The sequence below is a fragment of the Rattus norvegicus genome, chromosome 17, assembly GCF_021556685.1.
Source record: "Rattus norvegicus strain SHRSP/BbbUtx chromosome 17, alternate assembly SHRSP_T2T, whole genome shotgun sequence".
Classification (NCBI taxonomy): domain Eukaryota; kingdom Metazoa; phylum Chordata; class Mammalia; order Rodentia; family Muridae; genus Rattus; species Rattus norvegicus.
This window is the reverse complement of record NC_141550.1, coordinates 79,110,208-79,130,998: the sequence shown is the minus strand read 5'-3', so window position 1 is coordinate 79,130,998 and position 20,791 is coordinate 79,110,208. Positions and strand designations below refer to the sequence as shown.

At 39.3% G+C, this 20,791-nt stretch overlaps 1 protein-coding gene across 10 annotated transcripts in view; it reads left to right on the top strand.

Moving 5' to 3' along the window:
* Upf2 (UPF2, regulator of nonsense mediated mRNA decay) overlaps nucleotides 1-20,791 on the top strand; it is a 110,499-nt gene that overhangs the window by 33,317 nt on the left and 56,391 nt on the right. For 9 of the 10 annotated variants that reach the window (NM_001108421.2, NM_001443838.1, XM_087591162.1 and 6 more), the window contains 3 exon segments: nucleotides 1,338-1,441; nucleotides 6,184-6,269; nucleotides 16,575-16,683. In NM_001108421.2, coding sequence (NP_001101891.2) covers nucleotides 1,338-1,441; nucleotides 6,184-6,269; nucleotides 16,575-16,683 — 299 coding nt within the window. 10 annotated transcript variants of the gene reach the window in all.

Here is a 20,791-nt window from a genome sequence, read left to right as displayed (position 1 = left end):
TGTTGAGTTAGAAATGATTGGAATGAAATTATGTCAGTGTTAATATTATCTGTCTTTTAAACTGAGTTATTTTTATTTAGTAATAAGAAATACATTCATTATTTTCTTTTTATTATATTTTTAAAATATTATTTTTGCGGTATGAGGAAATCAAATCCGAGGCCAGGCAAGAGCTGTACCCATGAGCAACTATACTCAGTAGCAACTATTGAGTTCGCTGGGATTCTTTTTCTTTTAAAGTTAATTTATTTGTACGTGTATGATTCCCTGTGAATGCATGCTATGCTTACATGCAGGTGCCTACAGGGGCCAGAAGAGGGTGTTGGGTTCCCCAGAGCTGGAGTATAGGCAGTGGCGGGCTGTTCGGTGTGCCTTCCGGAAACAGATCTGTCCTCTAGAAGAGCAGCGCGTGCTAACTGCTGTGCCGCCTTCCTGGTCCTCGTTAGGATTTTTAACTGGAAGAATACCTTCTGTTAGTATTTATTTTCTCTGTCTACATGGGGTGAACATGGCTCATGAATTCTCCAGCTCTAAATCATACCAGTTAATGATATTAAAAGACAGTTTCTTTCACTGCCTTTGTGTAAATACCACAGGAGGACTTTAGTTCTATGATTACACAGTCAGTCCAACAGAAGATAGTGTGCACGCTTTTGCAGCCAACACCCTCAAAATCAGAAGGAAAGAGCGTAGTGCTATTAATTGCAGAACATGAGGACTTGACGGGCAGATTAAAATTAGATTTTCTGTATGTATTTATGAGTAGATTTTTTTTTTACTTTTTATTTATTGTGTAGATGCTTAAGGGTAAAAGTTGTTCATTTATAGCTAGTATCTGAAATACTATAATGGCTTGGTATTATGTATGATGTTAGGCATGTCCCCAATATCCTAGGCTTTTAGAAATACCTTACAAAATATATTTTCTGGGCTTGAGGGGTGGCTCGGTGGTTAAAGAGCATTTGATGCATATCTGTAAGGACCAGAGTTTGGGTCCCAGGACTTATATGACAAGGTGAACATTGTCTTCATCATGCTTATGTATTCTGGGGAGCAGATACAGGAGAATCGTTGACACTAGTTGGTGTCAGCCAAAAGACATGAGCTCCAGGTTCAGCAAGAAACTGGACACTGACTCACCTCCACCTGCTCTGGCCTCTGCGCAGGCAGACACATCTGCACAGGCATGTACATTTACACACATACATGTGCATATGCCACATACACATCCTCTATCTTCATTTCTCAGATCACTTAATAGTTGGATGCTTGATCTTACAGTCTTTGTTTGTTTATTAATTTTTGTTTAACTTGTCCAAAACCTGATTTCACATTAGAACAAGAAGATGAAGAAGCCAGCACTGGATCTCACCTCAAACTCATAGTGGATGCTTTCCTCCAGCAGCTGCCCAACTGTGTCAACCGAGACCTGATTGACAAGGTATTCCTTCTCTTTTATTTCCCTCAATTTTCTTTCCTTTGTCTAACTCCTCTCGTGCCATAGCTTATGCTCTCAAGTTCCTGGCCTTCTCTTTAATTGCTGCTATTAAGTACATGTGTATGCATGCAGAAAGTTAGGGGGCTTTTTCCTGGAGGAGGGTTGCTTCTGCTCTCAGCATCTCTTAGCTCCTATAGCTATTTGACAAGGGTTCTTATCCTTATATAATTTTACAAGAGCATGTAGACTTGACAAGTCTCAAAGTATTGAGTATCAGTGGTTTTCAGGCTGTTGCAAACCGTACAGTGATGCAAACCGTACAGTGAACCATTTTTTCAGAAGGAGTCTTATTGTGAGAATCCAGAGTAGATACAGATTAAATTAGGGCTGGAAGTACAGGTCCAGATTCCTGTTGACCTGACCTGATTCCTTTCCCCTTCATACAGCGACCTTGCTGTGGTTTTAGATGAGTCTCTTAAAAGGTGCTGTGTAGATTTCCAGCGGTGCCTAAGGCAGCCGCTTTCTCCATAATATTCAGAGCGCCTGCCTTTTTCCTGTTTTGGTGTTTGCAAAGATGGTGGTGAGGAATGTTGCTAGCATTGTACCCGCAGGAAAGCATTAGCACCATTTTATTCTTTACGCCTATGAATTGTAATTTTAAAAAATGTTAACTTTCATGTAATATCCTTGCTAATTCTGCAAAAATAAGTGATTTTATTTTATTTAAATTCATACATTTATATATTTTTCTTCTTTTATCATCAGGTCTTTGCTTTGTTTTGTAAGACAGGATCTTGTATTTATTTGGCCCAGGCTACCATGGAACTTGCTGTGTAGACTGAGGCTTGTCTGGAATTTGCAGCCCAATGTATTTGGACATGAAATGTTCTGTTTGCTTCTGTGTTGCTGTGATAAACACTGGCCAAAAGCTACTTGGGGAGGAACAAATTCTTTTTCATCCTGAAGGCTATTAGTCATCCTTGAGGGAAGTTAGGGCAGGTCCTGAAATACTGCAGGAACTTTAAGCAGAAGCCATTATTGTCTTGCTCCTGAGCTCATGCCCACCTGCCTACGGATGGTGGGGTGTAGGGATCAAGAAGATGCCTCACAGTTGTCCCATAGGCCAGTTGGAGGCAATGCCTCATTTGAAGTTTCTTGTATGTCAAGGTGATAGCTGACATAGTGGTCAATATCCTTCTATCCTTTTACTCTGACAGAGTGGGGATTTATGTAAAGCAGTTCTGCCTCAACATTGTCTCAAGGAAATTTCTGGTTGGATAGAGTTGCAGGTCAACAGTTGCTTTTGTCATAGTCTGCCATCCTATCAGGATATCCACTTACTTAGCAGAAACCTTTCTGAAGTTCACAAATTGTTTGTTACTTCAAGAGAAGCAACTAAAGGTACTTACTGCCAATGATCTAATTAGAGTTTCTAAAGCTTGACAGTTCCCTAGTTCTTGTCTGAAGAAATTTCATTCCTGTATTATTTCATGGAAGATTTCTATGATGTTAAATGGTGTAATGTAAGAGTATCACGTGTGTATTAAGTATGCATGGCTGTAAGCTATTATTTGCTACCTGTGAACATTGCTAAGAATCATGTAGATGGACACGCACTGCCGATTGGTGTAGGAGATTCCACATGTGATGGTGCAGTTCTGTCACTCGGGACCGAAGTAGAACTGAGAGTTTAGAGATGGTCTGGGTGCTCTGTGTGTTACTATCTAGTAAAACTGACTCAAAAGAAAAAGAGAAGAATTTTTTTTTTTCCCTAATGTTGAGTTCTCCCTAATGTTGTTGAGTATTGAACTCAGAGCCTTGTACATGGTAGGCAAGTACTCTACCACTGAGTCACCTCCCTGACATAAATTAGTTCTTTTTTCAGTCAGAAATGTTGTGTGTATGTGTGAATATATGTGATTTGTGTTGGTGCCCATGGAAACCAGAAGTCAGTCCCTGCATGAAGAGTTACAAGCAGTTGCTAATGGTACAAAATGGGCCCAGGAAGTGGAACTTGGGTACCTCAGGGTTCTCTTCTCCTTGCCTTTCCTCCTTTTCCCTCTCTTCTCTCCTCCCCTCCCCTTCCCTCCCTTCCCCTCCCCTCCCCTTATCCCTCCTTCCCATTCTTTTCTTTTTCACCTCTAAGACAGGGTTTCTCTGTGTAATTCACTTTGTGGCTTGGCTTGCCTCAAACTCACCTGTTTTGTTTGGACATTTACTTACTGTGTATGTGTGAACACCTTTGTCACACATCTTGTTTGGGGATAAGGGTTACTTTTCTCTTACAGTGAGGATTCTGGTTGTTGGGAGATGAGGCTTGGTGGAAGTGCCTTTACCCTCAGATCCAGTAACCGCCATATGTAATAATGAGAAAAAAATTAAGTTTGCTTGATTCTGCCAACCATTCTAATCTTTTGCTTTATTTTTTCTTCCTTAAAAAAAAAAATTTCCTGGGGTTGGGGATTTAGCTCAGTGGTAGAGCACTTGCCTAGCAAGCGCAAGGCCCTGGGTTTGGTCCCCAGCTCCGGAAAAAAAAAAAAAAAGAAAAAAAAAAGAATAAAAAAAATTTCGTTTTATCTTATGTGTACAGTGTTTTGCCCACATGTGTACCATGTATTGCCTGGGGCCTACAGAGGCCAGAAGTGGGTGTCAAATGCCCAGGACTCAGACACAAATACTTGTGAGTCTCCTTATGGGAGTTGAACCCAGGTCCTCTGAAGAGCAGCCAACGTTCTTGATTGCTGACTGTCTTTGTAGCCTCTCTAATTTTTCTTAATTAGACACATTCGTGTTCTCTAGTTATTGTGTTAATGTTCTGAAATATGCCGATGGAGAACTGCGCAGTCACTAGACGTGGGTTACTCAGTGTCCGTCAAGTGCATTGCGAGCCTCCTTGGTTCATGCGCCGTCTCCTTCACGGTGACTTACTTTTGCTATAGTCACTCATAAGCAGTTCACCTTTGACTTGTTAGTTTGTCTCCTAGCTTATAATTCTATGTGTACAATTGTATATTTATCTATATATAATTTACCTCAAAGTATTCTCAAGAGACTCCTGTGAGTTTTGACATTCACTTCCCCCTGTGAATTTGATGATCAGAAAAATTTATCTTTGTTCAAAGTAAAACAGTGATTATTGAATTGAGCTTTATTTTATTTATTTGGTCATTTGAAACAAGTTCTTCAAAAGCTGCTTAATGGATTGTCATACAACAAACACACATAACCAACCTTACTTGCTTCCCATTTGTCCTTATGTGGCAGACACTAACTGGCCTGGAATTTGCTACTCTGCTGTCTTGAGTATTCAACTCAGTGTTTCCATTCATTTCACATAAACCCTGTGTGTACTATATTGACATTCTGTATTTAGCTTCTGATACATGGAACATCATTCAAATTTTTATTACATTTATTTATTGTGTGGGGGTGGTGCTAGAGCACTGTCGGGAGTTCAGAGGATGTCTTTAAGGGAGTTGATTCTCTTTGTACATTAGGTCTAGGGAATTAAACTCAGGTTGTCAAGCTGAGTAGAAAGTGCCTTATCCTGCTGGCCATCTTGCCAGTCCCCATGTAGAACACTCTTAACACAGCTTCCTGTGTGTGTCCAACTGGCCTTTGATACTGATGGTAAGAACAGTCTTATCTAGACCTTTAGTCACCATGCACTCAGGAGGCAGAGGGAGGCTGCATTCAGTGCCAGCCTGATCTACAGGGTAAGTTCCGGGACAGACAGAGGTACACGAAAAGTTGTTTTTCCGAAATTCCTTTAGCTAGATAATGCAGGATCAGTATAGGCATCCCTCCCTATTTACTGGTTCTATCTACCGACCACAGATAGTAAGTATAGTTTGGGAGGAAACTGCATCTGTTCTGAACACATACACACACTGTTTAGTTCGTCATCATTACCTATTCATAAAGCATGCATTAATTATGAAACATTTTGTTACTGTCAGAATCTAGAGATGACTTAGAGTATATGGGAAGAGGAACCCAAGTTACATGCAAAAACTATACTATTTTACATAAACAATTTGAGCACCTGTAATTTTGCATATTCTGGGAGATTTCTGGAGCCAATCTCCTTGTGGATAGATACATTGGGCAACTGTACCAGCTAACTCATGTTTCTGTTTTCAGGAACTTTCTAGAGTGTTAATCTTTCTTGTTTTTCTTTTTATGTTTTTATTAGATCTAAGACATTGATGAAATTTGTTCCTAAATACTGTGTTTTGGTTGTCCTTAGTAGAACTAGTAGCTTTCTTTACTTAGGCCAAGTATTCCTGATGTGACCCAGGGCCACACATATACGAAGCAAGCATTCTGCCACTGGATTACAGCACAGACTCCTTATTCTAGCTCTTACTTACTTGTTTCAGGCATAGATTGAATTTAAAGTTACTTGCCAAATTACTCACGGTAGGTTTGGAAGCTACCTTTAAGTTCTGTTCTCAACACAAAGTTGCATGTTTTTAAAAGTAGGAATGTATATTTTGATAGGACTTAATGTTGTAGTTTGGGATGTGCTTATTGTTTATAATACTAGTGTCTTAAAACTGTTTTGGGGGGTTGGGGATTTAGCTCAGTGGTAGAGCGCTTGCCTAGCAAGCGCAAGGCCCTGGGTTCAGTCCCCAGCTCCGGAAAAAAAAAACAAAAAACAAAAAAAAAAAACAAAACAATAGCTACTTTCAGTAGCTAAGTCGAGGATTTTTTTTTTTTAAGAAAATTTTTTTCTTCTTTAGGCAGCCATGGACTTTTGCATGAACATGAACACAAAGGCAAACAGGAAGAAGTTGGTTCGGGCGCTCTTCATAGTTCCTAGGCAAAGGTCAGTATTTGAATAGTAACATAGTAATGTAAGATCAGCATTCTTACTGAATTATTTCTTTAAAATGGTCACTTGACTTAGTTTTATTAGCTCAACAGGCATTACATTAGCATATTTTCTAGTATCTTATTAATTTTTGTCTTGTTCTGATGGAGGTATTTCTTCTAGTATTTACATGCTATTTTAAGATAAAGTAATAATAAAATAACTTGCTGTGTGTGGTGCTACATGCTATAACCAACACTCAGAGGAGGCTGAAGCAGGTGGAGTAAGCAGTTGAAGACAGCCTAGCCTATGTGTGCAGGTGAAACTCTTCCCTCAGGAAACAAAACAGGCTGGGGTCAGTGGCACATGCTGTACTCTGAGCACACTCAGGCCGAGGCAGGTGGAACTCTATGAGCTGCGGGTCAGCCTGGTCTGTATAGCGAGCTCCAGATCAGTCAGGGCTACTCAGTGAGATCCTTTCTCAAAACATAAAAATAAAACAAAGTGAAACAAAGCGAAAAGAAAAGAGAAAGTGGGGGTTGGGGATTTAGCTCAGTGGTAGAGCGCTTGCCTAGGAAGCGCAAGGCCCTGGGTTCGGTCCCCAGCTCCGAAAAAAAGAACCCCCCCCCAAAAAAAAAAAAGAAAAGAGAAAGTGGCCAGGTGTGATGGTAGCCATCTTTAACCATAGCACCTGAGGCTGAGTCAGACAGGTCCCTGTGAGGAGGCAGAAGCAGGCAGTTCAGTTCAAGGTCAGCTTGGTCTGTGTGTAATATCTAGGACAACCAGGGCAATGGAGAGAGCCTGTCCCAAAAAACAAATGAGTGAAAAAAATGAAACAGCAACAGAAAACCCCTAAATAATAAACTTAATGACTGGAGGCAATTAATTGGTTTCTATTTTCCCTTCTAAGGGGAAACATAAAATACATTTTGTAGCTTTTTGGAAGAGCTTTTATTTTTGTATAGATATGATGGTAATTTAGTATATGTAACTCTTAGGCTTACATGAAAATGTTCAAGTTGTTTGAGCTCTAATGTCAGAGAAGAGATATCCTGTGTAGACATTTCACTCAGTAAAATTGAAAGCTCCATCATGCTGGTGGTGTTAGTAACTGACACTGAGTTACAAAGAGCAGAGAGAACTTTGACTATTTTGTTACTCTGTACCTTTCAGAAGGAAGCTCGTTTCTGTTACTGCATTATTCTTTTCTTCTTTTATGAGAAAGAACTTAAGTATTGAGACCTCAGAGCTCTTTACATGGCCCAGTCTGCCCCAACTTTGAGTTTTTTCTGCTCTAAACTTCTGGACAGTAGGATCATATATAGGTGTGGTCACTGTGCCTGGTCATTTCTGTTCAATGAAATTAGGAAGTTTGTTGAGACTTGAGATGACTCAGTGGTTAGTGGACTTGTTCTCCAGAGGAGGACCCAGGTTTTATTCCCAGCATTTACAAGGTAACTTGTAAATGTCTAACTCCAGTTTCATAGGACCTAATCTAGTGCTCTTCGTGCTATGACATTGGTGGGCACTAGGCATATATGTACTCAAAATACTCATGCATGTTAAATAGAATGAAAGAAATTAATCCAAAAGGAAAGGAAATATGTCAACTGCTATGATAGTTTATAGTATAGCCATACAACATTGGTTCTTGCCTCCACAGATAAGGATTTTGAGGGATTTTATTGAAGACTTTCTAGTCCATTGATACATAGAAACTAGAGTTACTTCAGTACTACTAAAGTTTCTCATTGAAACCAAATCTTTACTTTTTATCTTTAAAAAGTTACTTTTCCTTACCGTGGGTTGTGGGTGTTTTAATGGCACGCCTGGCTGCTGTGTGCATCTGCTACCCGTCTAGGCCGGAGGAGGGTGCTGGATCTCTCGCAGCTGGAGCCAGACATGGTGTTGAGCTGCCTTAGATGGATGCACGGGATCGAGCCCAGGTCCTTAACCACTGCCATTAACCTCGGAGATAGCTCTCCAGCAGTGTTAGGAGGAGCATGGATAGAGAAGGAATTCTAACTGTGACAGTAATGATTAATATAATTTAGAAAGATGGCTTCATGTTGTCTATGGCTGTAACATTTGAAATCATATACTTTATCAAATCTAAGGAGCTACTGATTATGTGTACCCTTATCTTATGTGCAAGCCAGGAGAAAACGTTGTCCAATAGTAAGGCTTTATTTACTGTGAGCGTCTGTGTTCATACAGATGAAAATAGAGTTAATATAATATAGAGACACCTTGAATTGCTGAAAATTCAACGTTTTCTCCCAATATCTTGGATTGCTTTAGAAATCTATATATACATTTACATAATTGCATTTTACTCTCTATTCTGTTTGGTGTATGTGTGCACATTCACATGCTTGTTACGGTGTACATGTGGCGATCAGAAGACAGCCAGAGAGTTGGTTTTCTCCTCCTGCTATATAGGTCCTGGGGACTGAACCCTGGTTATCAGGCTTGGTGACAAACACCTTTCCCATTAAAGCTGGCATACCAGCCCACTTGAGTGAATTATCTCAAATGATTTTACCTTACAGAAAGGAATGCTTGTTTTTATGCTTTTTTATTGTTTTCATTTGATTGAAGACATTTATCAATAATTATGTAGACTTATTTTTATAATATAACAATAAATCACTTTGTAAAATAAAAATGTTATAGAACAAAAGAAATCATGCAGTGATGTGGTTTACCTATAAAAGACCGACTTCTTTCTTTTACTGGTGCCTCCACCCAAATTTGAGAAAGAGAAAGATCCTAAGGCACCCATTTGCTTACATGAGTGCCAAGGGAAGCTCAAGCTCATGTTTGTGCAGCAGGCATTCAACCAAGTGAGCCAACTCCCAAGTCCTATTGTCTGTTCTTTCAGAGTGAAATTTATCTGTAAAGCCCCTGGGTTCCAATAGTTCAATTCTGCTAGAAACCTAGACTTGAAAAGAGGAGGAATTGACAAGTTTAGAGTAGCATTCTTAACCTGTGGGTCAAAATCCCTTCAGGGGTCTAATAACCTTTTCACAGTGGTTACCTAAGACTGTCCAAAACCAGGTTTACATTATGATTCATAACAATAGCAAAGTTACAGTTATAAAGTTGCAATGAAAATAATTTTATGGTTGGGGATCATCATAACTTGAGAAATTGTATTAAAGGGTTGCAGCCTTAGGAAAGTGGAGAACTACTGGTTTAGAGGAAAGAAAAAAATGTGAAAGAAAGAAAAAGGATGCATGTAGATTGGGCATAGTGGTACAGACTTGTAATCCTAGCACTTGAGAGAAAAAGCCTGGAGGAACAGAAGCTCAGGATCATCCTCAGATGCTAGAATGTTCCAGGCCTGAGATACTTAAACTCCTGCTTAAAAAATAGTGCCACATCTTAAAACTCTGAGAAGTGGACTTCATAGTCTAATATTACCTTAAATGTTTAATATAATAATTTATGTTGTCTACTTAAACATAGAAAGATGAAAGCATTTTCTAAAATCTAATCATTAAATAATTAAGGTCAGCTATATGCTGTGATTATTACAGAGGATACAATAGAATAGTGAACAGATTGATTTTATCTTTGTATTTGTATAGAGCTTACAATTTGTAGGGAAAATGGATAAATAATTCTTAGTTTCATTACCAAGAAGAGAGAAGCTTTTGAAATACAGAGCAAGTGGAATTTGAGGATTCAGTCTGAGGCAGCTGATGATGAAGGTGCTGTGAAAGCAGAGCTGTGTGGTAGGTGTACCCAGGGTTAGCTGTACAAAGGAGGAGTGAGGAGTAGGAATACCCAGGGTTAGCTGTACAGAGGAGTGAGGAAGCAGAGCTGTGTAGTAGGAGTACCCAGGGTTAGCTGTACAGAGGAGGAATGAGGAAGCAGAGCTGTGTGGTAGGAATACCCAGGGTTAGCTGTACAGAGGAGGAGTGAGGAAGCAGAGCTGTGTGGTAGGAATACCCAGGGTTAGCTGTACAGAGGAGGAGTGGGAAGGAGGGTGGGAGACAGATAGCAGTCTGTCCACAGAGACTGGAAAGATCTTGGCCTCAAGCCATAGCACAGCACTATTCCGTCCTTGGCCTCCTGCCTGTGTATGGAGGGTATTGTTCTGGACACTGTCAGCCTCAGGAAGGGGGCCATATTTACTACTTTATCTCTAGCACTTAGCAGAATGCCTGACATCCGAAGTTATAAAGTTATGGGACAAGTTTAGTTTTAATGCCCGTTTTTATGCAGCTTGTGTTTGTTTTCAGAGTCAATCTTAATTCTTAATTTCTCTGGTAAAATCCTGGTATGTGTAGAGTGACTTCTGTAGTGTGACCAGCTGAATACTCTATTTTCTCCACCCTGAAAGGGATTCCTTTGTTTTTTATTGGGAATGGTGACTTACCTTGTAAGCCTTAGTACAGTAGCTGTCTTGCTGAACAGCTGCTCTTGTTCCCTTGTGCAAGTGTAAGTACTCTTTAGGGTCCTTCTGGCAAGTCTTCATGGAAGAAATCAGGTGTATTCAGCTTTTCAGGAGACAGGACACGAGCTTTGAATTTTGCACATCTCTAATACTAAGAACTGGTTTTGAACTGTACATAGCTGGGTGTTGTAGCCTATAAGCCTAGAACTTGAGAGGCTGTGAGGTTTGCTCCAAGTTTGAGGCTAACCTGAACTATACAGTAAACTCAAGACCTGTCATTCATGGCTTGGTTTCTTCATTGCCATTCATTTGGAAACTATTTCTTGAATAAGAGAGATAATTGGTACCCTTTAAAAGTTCTCTCTCGCTCTCTCTCTCTCTCTCTCTCTCTCTCTCTTTCTCTCTCTGTGGGGGGGGCAGAGACAGATAGACATAGAGAAAGACAGACAGGGAAAGGGAAGGAACACAGGCATAGGGTTTACTATAAGACGGTTAGAGTATTCTGGGCTGAGAAAGAAGTGCTAGGGATGAAAAGTCACTTTTTGAGCTGGACCATATAGTGTTGGCTTGAACTCCCTTGAAAGGAATGGCAAGAAAGCTGTCTTTTACTGTGTTTTTAGAATCCTGGCTTCCTTAACCATCCATGCATATCTCTTCTTCAGCACCCTGTCCTAAGGACTCCTCCCTTCTATGACTCTTCTTCATCATATTCCCTGAGAAGGTGGGCTCTCACAGAGTATGTCTGTTCCTTACTGTGGCTGGGATTCCTCTCATCTAACATAACCAGGCTAAAGGTCTGCTAGTGAGACTAGTAATGAATAGGTCATTTACTAGTTATTTTACTAGCTATGCCTGTGTAAATCCAAGGATTATATGGGGGTCTTGGCAGTGAGCTTAGCTGTCCTCCAGTGTGTACTTTGTTGAGGAAAATGCCGAACCTCCAATGACTTTTATTCCTCTTTTCCCTTTTAAATAAGAAGTGTTGGGTCTGGAGAGATGGCTTAGCACCTAAGAACATTGTCTGCTCTACTAGAGGACCCAGATTAAATTCCCAGCAACCAAATGGCAGCTCACAACTATCTGTAATTCCAGTTCCAGGGGATCTGACACCCTCACACAGATATGTCAATGCTCATTAAATAAAAAGAAATAAATCATTAAAAATGTAAAGCTATGGCTGGCAAATATAAAAAGACAAACAAAAATTGTCTGTATTGAACAATTCTTTAAAGTAGAATCATACAATAAATGGCTCTTATACCTGACTTCTTCCCTGTAGCAGCATGCTTTCAAAATTAGCCCATTTCCTATCATGACCCTGCACTTGAATCCTTTCTGTAAAAATATGTAAATTTGCAAATATGCAGTGTTTTTGTTGTTATTTATTTGTAATAGCCACATCACATTCAGATAAAAATAGAAATTTTTACATGAAGTACTTAATCTTTAAGTATCCATATGTGTCTGCCACCCAGATCAAGTTATGTAGCATTCATCATCCTGAAGGTCTTTAACTGAGGTAGATTTTGAGATTAAAGTGAGAATCAGGAAAAGTACCTCAAAAACCTTTCCTTGTTTTAATTACTGCTGCTGTGTATGTTCTTATAATGACTGTGACTCCACATAGAGTTAGCCCAGTATTGAGAGAGAAATGTGCAGACTCTCCATGGGGTGATGCAAACACAGCTCTATGTGTGAAGTGTGCACTTGGTTCTGGAGTGGGTTTTGTCCCATACAGGGTCTTTCTGTAGCCTTGGCTGTCCTGGAACTCACTGTGTAGACCAGGCTGACCTTAAACTCATAGAGGTCTACCTGCCTCTGCCTACGAGTTTTAGAATTAAAGGCCCAGCTGGTTTTTGATATTTTTCATGATACTTTCAGATTGGGACTCTATACTCACTAAATTTAAAATGGAAAGAATGAGAGATTTGTTTCTGGTTTTGTTTTGCTTTCTCCTTTAACTCTATTAGCAAACTATACCACGTGGTGGCGCTGTTTTATTTAGAATGTCAGCACTATAGAAAGAAAACTACCAATTGACTTGGTTGTGGTTTCCAGAGAAAATGACCCTAGTGTTTATTATATTTTGTCATTGTGGAATCATATTCTACGTTAGTATTATCTTTTAATTGTGAGTGTACACTCTGTGTGTGTGTGTGTGTGTGTGTGTGTGTGTGTGTGTGTGTGTATTTACATGTAGCCTGGGTACGCCATATGAAGGTATAGGACAGCTTGTGAGAGTTGTTCCTCCTTCCACCTCCTGGGTTTCAGGATCAAGCTGGAGTTGTTGAACTTGGTGGCAAATGCTCTTTCCCACTAAACGTTCTTGTTGCACCCATTGTAATGTTTTCTGTGGTAAAATTGTTCTGCAATGTTGAGAATCAAATCTGGGGTCTTACACATGCTAAGAAAATTCTCTGCAACTCAGAGTTCCTCCACTTTTTAAATGAAGCTCTAACAGTATTCTTTCAAAGTCAATGTTTTCCAAAGCAGCTTTGAGAATATATACAGTTAATAGCTTTCAACATTAATTTTTTTTCAAAACTTTTTAAGAGGATCAAAAGGGGTAGGCTGAAGCAGTAGGTTTTTTAGTTCAAAGCTAGCCCTATGTACAGAGTTAACAAGTTTATGACCAGCTATACAGAGGACTCTGCCTTCAAAGGGGGAGGGGTATTTGTTTTAGAAGGCTAACTCACTAGTGAATTGAATTGCGGGAAGACTTTTCCTCAGGAGCAAGCACTTGTGAGGTCTTGGTCTTCATTTTTCTTGAACTTAGTGACTGAATGCTGATCATTAACTGCTAGTGGTATGTATGTAAGTCTGTGATGCAGCTGAGGGTTTAGTGTTTTAGAAGAATTGTTTTTATACTGTTCATTGTTAACTGTTGGTTAACAAAATAATCATCACTATCAGAATATTTAGAATTCATCTTTGAGAAGAGGGATCTTAAGTAATTTCTCATTTCTTTTTCAGAAAACTGAGTCGTCTCTTTTGCACTGTATTGTGCTGTAGAGGTTGAGTCTTTGCCAGGCCTAGTGGCGTAGGACTGTGGTCCCAGCTGCTCCAGAGATGAATGAGTCCTGTCCCAAGTCAGGATAAAAGAGGCGGGAGGGGCAGAGAGAGGGTGGACTTGCAGATTCACTGGGATATTCTCTGGGTTTCTTTAAGTGACTTGGGTGCAATAAGATACAGCATGAGTGTTGGAAAAGTATATTCTTCTCAAAAGGAAGGAGAAAGGCCAAGGTTTCGAATGAGATAGAGGAATGCCAGTGTGCCTGGAGAGAACAAAAGAGTCGTCAGGTTGGCCCCGAGGCCATCACAGAAGAACTGTTTACAGTGCCTTAACCAGGCCCTTCTAGCTTGTTGCTCTGTTCTGTGGCCTCAGTTCTTGAGTCAGGAGAATGGATGATTAGTTTAAATTCCCATATTTGAATTAGTTAATTAGTTTTTTACATTTATCTATGTGTATGAGTAATTTTTTTTTTTGCCAACCATAAATGTGTTTGCACCATGTGTGTTTGGTGCCTTCAAAAGTCAGAAGTGAGCATTGGAGTCTCGAGAACCAGATGATTGTGAGTGGAACCCTGGTCCTCTGGAAGAGTGGCCAGTGCTCATAAGCATGAGCCATCTCTCTAGCACCCGGCAATTGATTATTAGTTGAAAACAACCATGTGCTGTTAAAATGAGTATGGAAAACAAAGAACCTACAGAGAATTTATAATATGCAAGTTAGTATAAATCCATCTGGTTAATAAAAGAAAATTAAGAGTTCATTTGTTCCAGGTTTTTTTTTAAGTATGTATTTATTTCAGATAGAGATGCTTTAGTATATTTTAAAGGCTTATCTGTTGAAAGTTAAGTATCTGAAATACAAAATACATTCAGCACACACGTGTGTGAGCATGTGTGTGCGTAAGTGTATGCACATGTGTGCGCGTGTGTATACTGCTTGTGTACATAAGCCATTGGAAGTCAGGGAATTAATCCTTTGTAACTGGAGTTACCGGTGGTTGTGAGCCTCTATGTGGGTGCTGGCAACCAAGCCTGGGTCCTTGGCATAACAGTGAGCGCTCTTAACCATAGAGCCATCTCTCCAGGATATTTTTTTTTTTTAAACTCCAGCAGCAGCAGCAGCAGCAATCTTAGGAATCCTTAGTACTGTAACTTTATCAGAGAATGATATGACCCATATCATGTCTTTTTTGTATGGCAGAAGCTTAACTTTCAACAAATAAACCTTTAAAATACTTTAAATAAGTATCTAAAGTTTGATAATAAATGTTGTGTTCAAAACACCTTCAAATCTTTTAAAATAGGTTTTTAAAATTTATTTAGATATGAGTAAATAGCTACCACAGTCTTGTACCTGTCTTCTTGTTTCTGGCATGGTGACTATAGCCGTCTCATAGAAAGGCTGTTGCTACCAACAAGTTGAATAATATATGTCTGTGTATTAGGGTTAGGACTAGCTCTACCATGCTGGCTTCTTTTAATTTTTAAGTTTTTTTTTTAAATTTAAGTTACATATATATATATATATATTATATATATATATATATATATAAATAAAAGAGAACAGTTTGGGGGAATTGGTTCTTTCTTTGTACTAATGTGGGTCATGTGGATTGAATTTGGGTTCCCTGACTTGACAGCAAATACCTTAATTCACTGAGTATCTCTCTGGCCTTCAAGTTTTGTTTAGAATAAAGTGGTGTTGTTTATAACTTATTTTCCTAACTAAAGAACAGACAGTCCTCTTCCCTTTTTATAATGGCAAAGATTCTGAATTTAAGGGGCATCCTACCACTTATGAAAAGGTTTTGTTTAAAAACAAAATGTTAACATAAAAGTTTTAAAAGAAATACAGGGGTCAAAGAAAGAAACAAGTTTTTAATACTTGAGCCCTGAATGTGCTTTTTTCCCCATAACCCCGTATCTACAGTTTTCCTCTGCCACCTTTGTCAGTGTCACTGAAGAGTGATAACGACCAGTTTCCTACCCTGATCAGTAATCCAGGGGTGTATGTGGGTGTTTACGAACTGTAGGATTCTTTATGTTCTCAGCACATCCAGCTGTCATAGTTTGCACTGGTGTTTGCAGCGTTCACTTCCCGTCTCTGCACTGATGATCCCTGCACTGTTGACCGTGTAGCTGGAACACCTAACTCACTCTCCTCTTACTGCTTCCAACCTCCAGCATGTGTGTGCAGTGCATGAATAGTCAAGGTCTACACCATAAGAACTGTGCTGGGTGAAGTGAGTTGTAGCTTGTGTTGACTCTGATCAGCAGCGGCTGCCTAAGGTGCTGGACTAAGTAAACACTGATGGAGAAGAGTGCTGTGTCGTGGAGGGGCGGTGGCATGGATGGCACACACTGCTGCTGGCTACAGTGATGTTGGAATGAGGGCCCCATGGGTTTGTGATGAACAAAGTCTGCTGGGACTTTTATATTATGTTAATATCTTACATAATTTTTAGTTCTTGGTTACTTTCTTACTTCAGAAACTGAGATTTCCAAATGACTTACCCCTGGATAAATAAAGGAAGCAGTTTGAAAGAATTCTGATTTGCAGTATTTAAGTTGGCTTTAGGTTTGTAAGTATTGTTACTGAGCAGTTATATAATTAAAAGTTTATGCCATGTCAGAATGCATTTTCTTCACATAGTATTTCATGTATCAAAATCACAACCTAGTTGAAATAACAGACTGGAAAATGCCAGGTTATTAATACACTTTTACAAGGCTTACTGAATCTTTAGAAACTTCATAATGGCAATAAATTGGCATATCTGAATGATTATTAGCTTTTTAACAAACTATTTACTATGTGAGTAAATCTGGGAAAGTTTAAGTTTTAAAGTGAATTATTTCTGGTATGTCTTTCTTTTTACACATATCACATGTAACTTTTGCAGGTTGGATTTGCTCCCATTTTATGCAAGATTGGTTGCTACATTGCATCCCTGCATGTCTGATGTAGCAGAGGATCTTTGTTCCATGCTGAGGGGGGATTTCAGATTTCATGTATGTATTTAAGCATTTATTTTGTAATAATTATATGTTCTAATAAGTTGAGTGAGGATTCTTTGAGCATAATTATGTTGATAAGAATACTTTGAAATTGATAGTGACACAACAGTTGAGAATTTAAAGTGTAGGTGTACTTAACAGAGCTCAGTTAATGCTGGTCCAGCTAGGACAGGAGCTCTTGGTACTGTCTTGTCCTCCTATAATAGGAACTGTACTTTTTCTTGTTATAAATTAAAGCCCATTCTCCAAGGCCTTATTGTTGTTCCTAGAAGAAAGAGAATTAGCCTGAGTACAGTTGGGTCTGCTGTCCCATAAGTGCCTCTTTAGGTGTCGAGTTCCAAAAGTAGGAGGTGTAACAACTTTCATAAATTCTAAGACAGCAGTGAATTCTGCTGTTGCCTGTGCTTTATTGATTCTTGCCTTCAGAATTTTTATCTTGCATAGTGTTAAGTTCTTTAAAGAACACTCTGGTAAATACCAGCTCTTTTCCCAGGTAGTTTTGCCTTCCTTCCCAGTTTTACAACTGGGTAGACTATGTTAGTAGTTCTCCTGTCTTACTTACCCAGTCACCTTATGGAAGTAAGAGAACAGATCCTCAAATACATGGTGGTAGGTAACAGTGACACTGCCAGTGACTGACAGTGGGCAGTGATAGCGTTTGAAACAACTTGAAGTTCTGTTCACAAAACTTCAGAGTGAGTTGTTGGGAATGCCATAAAGCTGTTGTTTGCTTTGCTCGGTGGACAAGTCAGCAGAATTGCCGAGCAGCCAAAGGAGAGTAGATAATCCCTGAGGTCAGGAACCTCACAGTGTAGCTCAAAAGTAAGATGTAAATGTAAAAGCAAGAGGAAAATAATAAATAATGATTGTATACTTGTATGACTGTAAACTTATTGTAGAGTGGGTGCTTTGAATTCAGAGCAAGAAACTCACATGAGGGCAGAGGAATAACTGTTTATTGGTTACTGTCTTTGTGATTGAGATTTCCCTGGGCTGTGTTTGCTTACCTGTGTTTTAGGTTTTTATAGGCAATAGTGAGCCAGGTAAGCTTTCTGTATTTAGAGAACTTGGGGAACACTGAGCTCATTAAAGCTTAACAGTTTTGTTTTATTATAAAACGTGGCAGAACTTTGTGAGGGTAACTGTGCTCTGTGAATGTCCTAGAGGAGGATGAGTATATATCCCATAAAGAACACACTTTGATAAATGCTGCTACTTCAGGAACAGAGACAGCCGAAGCCATGTTCTTGATTACGTAATGGATCCTTTGTTCCAGTGAGGAGCTGGTACTCCAGTGAGCACTGTGAAAGTGCTGTATCAATTACATGCGTTGCTTTCTCAGCCAGACTCTAAATTAAGCAAAACACAAATTGTTGGACTAAATATAATTAGTACATTTGGTGAAAAACTTAAAAATTAAGAGCATTCTATACATGTATACCTCTCTTACCCTGAAAATTAAAGTGGAAGTTGAAGGAATTGACATGATTTATTCTGCTGCAGTCTTTGGAGCCCACTGTTCTCAGGATAGCCAGTTGAGGTAATTGATTCTTTTCCATCTCTCTCAGGGTCCCTCCTACCTTAGTCTGTGAACTTTCTTTCCTAATTCGTTTCTGTTAGGCTTTGAATGGGTTTAGTGTAAACTGTTATCAATGAAAGCAAAGTAACAGCTGCAGACCCACATGTGTCTGTCTGGTCCCACAGTGCAGCCCAGAGCACCCTTCTCTCATGTCCTCATTTTGAGACAGGGACTCACATCCCCGGCCAGCCTTCAGTTCACTGGTGGTGGAGATGACCTCGGATTTAGAGGGAAGACCTTGTACTACCATCACAGGCGTGTGCTACTATATCCTAATTTTTGTTTTTCCTTTTCATTGGAGTTTTTTTTAGGATTTTTTTTCCCTAAAAGCTTCACAGTAACACCCTTGATAGAGACCACTAAATTGTCATGATTGCCCATTAGTTGATGTCCTGTGGTTTCTAAACCACTGGATTATGCTGACTTTTTTTAGAAGACATCATGCTGGCTCCACCTTGTTAACACTGTGACTTGTGCTTAGTTATTCAGGTGCTGAACAGGTCTATTTAAAGAGAATAATTTGGATCTTTGAAGCAGTATTTGTCCTTAGAATTGAATGAGATAATCCAGGTACGATACAGTACCTAGTCTAATATCATCAGAAAACTTCTTCCCTGTATTCTACCTGTCTTCCTGAATTGTACTTATGTTTCTTGTCTTTGTTCTTCTCTAAGTTGGGTTGAACCCTTAGTCTTTGGTTAGAGATGGGCTCATGTAGCTCAGACCAGCACCAGGCTCATACTTGCAGTAGAAAGGACTGGCTCTGAATTGACCCTCCGTGGTCCACTTCCATGTGCTAGACTCCAGGTGTGTACCACCACCCCCACTCAGTCCTGAGTCTCCAGAGGGAGCCCAATTGTGTAGCTTCAGCTGATGCCTGTTTTTCCAAAGACATTAAGTCACCAAATGTGTGTGCCTTGCTAGAGCCTCTCCAGTACATAATAGTTTTCTTGTCCTTTTAGAAGCCAATTGTCTTCACAAAACAGACTCATTATTTTCTTCTAAAACATCTTTATATTTTACTTCACTGAATGCACTTCTGTATTTTTCTCATAATTCAGTATGTTTCTACTCAACTGTCATAGTCCCTTCATTCTCTCTGAAGTTCCCTAGCTCTTATTGCCACAGCACTGAAGCACTCCGGTTCTAGCCACTGCTCACCATGCCTGCTGCCACTGTCTTTCATAGTCCACAGCTCGAGTTATGTCAATAGCTCTTTAACCAGGTTTCCCTGTCTCTGTCTTCTATCTAGGTCCAATATATTGCCACAATATGATCATATTTGCCCCCTTAAGAATCTCAGCTGAGAAGTAAAGCTGATAAAACTATATGTAGTCAAAGAAATTCTAGTTAAACAATGGATTTGCTAATTTGACAGATCAATAAAGCTAATAGAAGTGAGAAATCAACATTCTTACATACTTCAATCAGGTAAGAATTTAGATAAACACTTTGGCAATATGTTTCTAGATCATTAGAGACATTCCTACATTGAACAGCTCTGAGGAAAAAACAACAGAAAGCTTCATTTACATCATGAACTGTACTAGGAGGAGCTGATAATCTCAAAGTCCAACAGTGGTTTTCTGGTTTTTGGGTTTTTTGTTTGTTTGTTTGTTTGTTTGTTTTTTAAAGGGGGTCTGATAATCATGGCGCCAAAGTGATAGTCACCAAGAATAATTTTTCATAAAAGTTTATTTTTAGATAGTGCAGCTATGAGGAACATTTTGTGACTAGTGTCCTTTGTCCTCCAGTGGACATCAGAATCTGTTCCCTTAATGGAGAGGACAGCTTTTAAGTCATTAATCCTCACCGACATTCTAAAAGTGGTCTTTCCACGTGTTTTAAATTAAAACTCTTTATCGTGTATTAGTTTTTCATAATTGACCAAAATGTCTCACATAAACAACCTAAGAGCTGAGGGATACATTTTGTTTGTTGTTTTGGAGAGTTCAGTCAATGATTGCTTGACTTTCATGTTTGGGAAGAGCATCCTGATGGCTGGAATATGTAGTAGAGGCTTTTCTATGTCATAATGGATGGGAAATCGAAAATGAAGACGAGAGCAGGGACCAGATAGAGCCTTTGAAGATAAACACCCCAGGGACCCACCTCTCCCACCTAGGGCCTACTTCCCAGAGTTGTTGACAATGTTCAACACATAAGCTTCTAGAAACATTCAGAGCCAAACTAAAACAATTGGTCAAAATAAATGGAATACAAGTATGTTTATGCAGTGTGTCTATTTTATTGTGTGTATGTGATTTTAAACTTACACTTGCAATTATAGCATTTTATGTGCAACATAAAACATAAAAAAGTAAATGAAAACTCTGAGGCAAAGTGTGTGAGTAAAGGATTCAGATTTATCCTCAACCCTCACTCCTGTCCTACCTAGTAGGTGGACAGGGCACCTTACTTCTGAGACCAGTAGTTTACCAGATGAGGGAATATATACATATGTGTGCATTAAGACATATTACTTATAGACTCAGAACAGATTACAAGCTCAGCATAAAATAG